Source organism: Tupaia chinensis, unplaced genomic scaffold, assembly GCF_000334495.1.
Source record: "Tupaia chinensis unplaced genomic scaffold, TupChi_1.0 Scaffold144899_1, whole genome shotgun sequence".
NCBI classification, from domain to species: domain Eukaryota; kingdom Metazoa; phylum Chordata; class Mammalia; order Scandentia; family Tupaiidae; genus Tupaia; species Tupaia belangeri.
Window position 1 is genome coordinate 3,896,849 of NW_006204759.1, and position 5,686 is coordinate 3,902,534.

The window sequence follows — 5,686 nt, forward strand, 5'->3', positions numbered from 1 at the left end:
CACACACCCGCGGCCGGCTTTTTAAGCCACTGGGTCCGGGACGCGAACCACGGTCGACTACATGGGAGTCCAGCGACATAGCCATTACGCCAACCTCTAGTTCCCACCTGGTGTGTTTCTCAAACTGCCTGAACTAGAATTTGAACTGCGGTTGGCCAGGTGGGATCAGGCTCCCTTAACCACTGCACTATAGGGCCAGCTCCTTAATATGGTTTTCTGGGGCCAGTAGGTGGTATGGTAATTAAGGCGCTGGACTCCCACATGGCTGACTGCAGTTCGAGTGCCAGCCCCAGTGGCTTGAAACTCATGCCAGGCACGTGTGCATGCATGCTCAAAATCCCAGGGGAAGAATGGAGGAGAAGGGATTGCAGCATGGCCCTCCCTCCTAGGGGGTGATTTCTTGCTTTCTGTCTCTCTGGTGAGCACACACACACACCCTATAGCAAAAATCTCTCAAAATATATACATACCTATATATATATAATATTCTAAGACCTTGCTACTATAAGGGCATTCAAGGGCTAGCAGCACTGGCCTCAATTTTAAACCTTTAAGAAATGCAGAATGTCGGGACCAGCAGTTAGCGTAATGGCTATGTCACTGGACTCCCATGTAGTCAACTGTGCTTCGAGTCTCAGACCCGGTGGCTTAAACTCATGCCAGGCATGTGTGCGTGTGTGCCCAAGATCCCGAGAGGAAAATGGAGTAGAAGGGATTGCGGCGTGGCCATCCCCCCTGGGGGGTGATTTCTCACTTTCTTTCTCTCTGTCTCTCTCTGTCTTTCTGGCGAGCACATGCACCCTATAGCAAAAACCTCTCAAAAAAAAAAAAAATGCAGAATGTCAGGCCTTTTCCCAGACTGTGATCCAAAGTCTACATGTTAGCAAGAAGTTTTGGGTGCACAGCAAAGTTTACAAATCATTTCCAAAAACCAATGCCAGAGGCTGTCTGGTCTAATGTAACCCTTATTTGTAACTTTACACATATCTATTTTTTTTAAGAATTATTTATTTTTTTAATTATTTAATTTTATTTATTCATTCATTTATTTTAATTTGACCAGAGAAAGGGAGAGGAAGTGGGAAAGCAAGCCACCAGGTCCAGGACTTAAACCGTGGTCGGCCATGTGGGAGTGTCCAGCGCCTTAACCACCACGCCACCTGCTATCCCCTACATACACATATCTATTGACATGTGCCTGCTTCCACCTTCCTGAGGATTTGAGCTAGTTGCCACTCAGCTAGTTAAAACCATCCATGGAGGCAGCAACTCAGAGTAAATAGGGTTTAAGAGAGAACAGCACGATGCAAGTTAGTTAGAATGAATAACTTCTGGAGATTGGTCATACAGCATGGTGACCACAGTTAATAACATATTGTGTCCTTGACAATTGCCAGAGATTAGATCTTACATGTTCCCACCACTAAAGTACATGACGTGGTGGGTACGTTAAATAGCTTGATTTAACAATGTACACACATGTCAAAACATTATAATATATACAATTTTGGGTAAATTATATCTTAATAAAGATGGGGGAGGGCTGACCCATGGCCTAGTAGTTAAGGGAGCCTGACCTCATATGGCCAACCTTGGTTTGAATTCTAGCCCCAGTGGCTGGAAAAACACACTGGGTACATGTTCATACAAACCCCAAATCCTGATAGGATAGAGAAATGGGAAAGGGAATTGCAGTGTGACCATACCCCATTGCAGGGTGCTCACTCGCGTGCTCTCTGTCTCTCTCTCTCTCTCTCCCTCCCTCCCTCTGTGTGTGTGTGTGTGTGTGTGTGTGTGTGCGCGCGCACGCGCACGCGCACTCGGGAGAGGACTTGAAATGAATACAGATAAGATTGATAGCCAAGAGGCATGCCATGAGGCCCAGGGTGGCTGTAGAAATGGGCTGCAAATCAGCTCTGAGCACCCTACCGGGCAAAGAGTAACCAAACATAATCTGACGAGATTGGGAGTCTGTGGTGTGGAAAGTCCAGCATTGCTGACAGAGGTCCTCAGAGCGTACTTCTAAAGGATTCTGTGTGAGGCGAGTCCTGTCCCCTGGGGAGCACCACATCTCATTAGACAGCCGCTTCTCACACCCAGCATGCAAGGCAGGGCTGCCGTCAGTCCTGACAGCAGGTCCAGACACACAGCCCCTGCGTTCTGCCTTGATCCACAGATCAAATTTAGACTCTCAGAGGAATGGACGCTGATCACTTCATTTAGTGTCAAACCTCTAAGTGACAGTATCATCTTTTCAAAATAGGCGAAAGTCAAACACAATGTGAAGTAAAAGAAGCGTGACACTGTACAATTCCTTGTCTATGAAGTACAAAGCCAGACAGGACAAAGCAAATCCATGGTATTAGTCAGGGTTACCTGGCAATAGTTGCCCTTGGGGTCTTGGGAGACTGGAAGGGAATGGAGCTTCTGTGTTTCTGGGGTGTGGGAAATGGTCCGTTGCAAGATCTGGGAGCTGGGTGCATTCGGTCTATAGACAGCTCATCAAGCTGTGATGTGTGTACTGTTCTGCATGTATATTATAGTTCAATTCAAAAATTAATGATGGGAGTCAGTGTTCAACCATTTGTATACAGAACGCCCCAGCCCACGTCTTCAAGCCCAGACTTCACTGGCCCCTGCACACCCAGCTCTAACCACTTCTGCCTGTTACACTGGAAACCGCTCAACATAACTTGGGAATCAGATGGTCTAGGCAGCTGGCCTGTGAGCTCGGTAGGGTACTTCACCCCGCTGCAGCACAGTTTCCTCATAAGCAGGCGTAGGGCCAGTACCATCTACTTGACAGCATTATGAGGACTAATGCCATAACAAGCGCTGATGTCGAGGGTTGTACAATGCGCTCAGTAAGAGGCAGTGATTGTTATCGACTCATTCTGCCTTGTGTTGCTTGCTTTCCAATGGACTGATTTTCTCCCTGCCATGTACCAGAAGAGATTTAGTGGCCACTTACACATACACAAATGTTGAAAGGAAAATCTAGTAAAAGTAAGAAAAAGGTGATGGGAAAATAAGCGAGCCAAGGTGGTACCTGTCATGAAGATGTAGCTTGCATACAGACCATAAGTTGGACCCCGGGCTTTGCAGCAGTCACCCATACCATTCTACTGTTCCACGAAAGCCCCCTGACTTCTGGTGCTAACTCCCAGAGGCAGTGCCTCAGGGGTCCTCATTAAGAAGCCACGGTCAGGAATAGCAATTGGTGTAATGGCTGTGTCACTGGACTCCGACACTCGACTGCGGTTCGAGTCCCAGACCCGGTGGCTTAAAACTCACGCCGGGTGCATGTGCATGCATGCCTAAGATCCTGAGAGGAGAATGGAGGAGAAGGGATTGTGGCATGACCATCCCCCCTGGGGAGTGATTTCTCACTTTCTGTCTCTCTGTCTCTTTCTGTCTTTCTGGCCACCACCCCTAAAAAAAAAAACTCTAAAAAAAGAAAAAAAAAAAAAAAAAAGAGGCCACTGTGGGGCCAGCAGGTGGTGTGGTGGTTAAGGCACTGGATTCTCACATGACCAACTGCGGTTTGAGTTCCAGACCCAGCGGCTTGAAAAATCACGCCAGGTGCATGTGTGGTACCCAAAATTCCAGGAGGAGAATGGAAGAAAAGGGATTGGAGTGTGGCCACCCCCCTCTTAGGGAGTGATTTCTCACTTTCCCACTCTTTTTCTCTTTCTGGCAAGTGCATGCACCTTATGGCAAAAAACTTAAATAAAATTTTTAAAATTAAAAAAATAAATAAATAAAGTCACTGCAATCCAGTGAGCTACATCCTTGGGGCAACTGCACTGTAGGTGACCAATAGGACCCTGAGTGTTAGCCAGGAAGCAACAGGTTAGAGACTCAGTAACAATACCATGCCATTCCTTGCCACTCGGGGAAGAGGAGGTCACATACTGCAGGGAGGTCTCCCAAGAATTTTGATAAATATTGGGCAGAAATGAAAATTTCTCCCTCTCAAATACCTGATGTAAGCACCTCTTCCATCGTGTCACTTGGCAACCAGGCTGGGCATGGGACAGATGTCCTTCTGTGGCCACTGAAGTGCCTACTGCAGTGGAAGCAGAAGGAGCAGTCATTGCGTGTAGAATCGCTTGCTCCTAGCCAGGCTCTGCACAGGAAGCCTTTTGGACACTATGTCATTCATAGCAGCCCTGTATAATAGACACTTTCATCTTTTCACAGATGAGCAAACTGAGATCGGGGCTTCAATGTCTTGCTCGAGCTCATGTGTCTAGTGAGAAGAGGGTCAGGCCACCCACCTCAGAGATGAGCCCAGCAAGGCCCTGAGGAAAGGCTGTAGTTCTGCTTAGGATATGTGACACAGAGATGGCGGCCTGGGTGGGCTGGTTGGCCCAACGTCCCCTCCTTTGGTTAGGAAGCTCCTGGACGGCGGTGCCCCTGTGTGCTCTGTCCCTCCACTCCCTGGCATGTAGTCCGGAGCTGGGCTAGCAGTGGGGTCTTCTGTGACTGTATGTGGCTTCGGCTTGAGCTCCGTCTTCCTAACAGGTGGTGGTGCCTCCTGGAGTGACAAATACCTCTTTTCAAGTGAGGTCTCAAAATGTTGGACAAGTCACTGCTTATCTGCACGGAAATCACTCCAACCAGACAGGGTAGGCTGGCCTTGGCCTGGGTGGGCCTTAGGAGGGAAGGGAGGCAGCCAGGCGCCGGGGCAAGGGGGATTTCACCGGAAGCCTTCTCTCATTCCCTCATCCCTGATTCTGTCCTAGTCCCAGGATATGCTTCTTGGTGATCCACAGCAATGTCGTTAGTGTCGTAAACCAGGTGATCGGCTGGATCTACTTCGTGGCCTGGTCCATCTCCTTCTACCCTCAGGTGATCACGAACTGGAGGCGGAAAAGGTAAGCTGCAGAGCTGAGAGGGCAAGCTCGCTGGGGTAGGGAAGAACAGGCATTCTAGCGAGGCCTCGGCAGTGCAGCTTCGGACTTGCCCCTCGACTCCTCCACCTGCCCTTTCGAGGAAGCCGAGAGGGCCTTTCATGATGTGAGAGTGCTCCTCATTTGGTCCCTTGCCCAGTTCAGCCCGTCTCTGCGAAAGTAACAAGATGGGGCTTCTCAGTTAAGAAGAGAAGGGGCTAGGCGAGGGGGAAATCCACCCTGAACAGGCCTTTCCCTTGGTCCATCCGGCTCTGGAAGACATAGGAGCCAAGTCAGGGGCCCTTCACTTGGTGATGAGGCAGTCATTGGTTAAGTGTTCCCGGGGCCGCGTCCCTGTGTGGCAAGGACATAAGCTGTCCTATAGTCACCCGAGCCAGGTGGGCCTCTTAGCAGGCTGCTAAGCAGGGAGCTAGCAGGGAGGTGCACCCTCTCTGCAGGAGGCCTCCTGACCAGGACTGGAGTGGGGAGGGGGGGAACTGACTCTCAAGAAGGCAGGGATTGGATGGCATGGAGAGGAACCTAAGGACAGTGCTGTCATTAAGGTGGGTCGAGCCCTCCAGTGACCCCAGTCCGGCTTCTCCCTCCACCCTGCAGTGTTGTTGGGCTGAGCTTTGATTTTGTGGCCCTGAACCTGACAGGCTTCGTGGCCTACAGCGTGTTCAACATCGGCCTCTTCTGGGTGCCCTACATCAAGGTACAGCACTGCCCAACCACCACTGCCCCGCCCACGCCATCGGTGGCCCGGCCGTCCATCACCCAGCTTCTTCCTG

The 5,686-nt window shown here is 50.1% G+C and overlaps 1 protein-coding gene across 1 annotated transcript in view; it reads left to right on the plus strand.

Annotated features, from left to right (window-relative positions):
- CTNS (cystinosin, lysosomal cystine transporter) overlaps window positions 1-5,686 on the plus strand; it is a gene marked incomplete in the record, with an annotated part of 20,635 nt that overhangs the window by 10,013 nt on the left and 4,936 nt on the right. Inside the window, 3 exon segments of the mRNA XM_014583840.2 lie at window positions 4,528-4,631; window positions 4,749-4,880; window positions 5,511-5,610. Coding sequence (XP_014439326.1) covers window positions 4,528-4,631; window positions 4,749-4,880; window positions 5,511-5,610 — 336 coding nt within the window.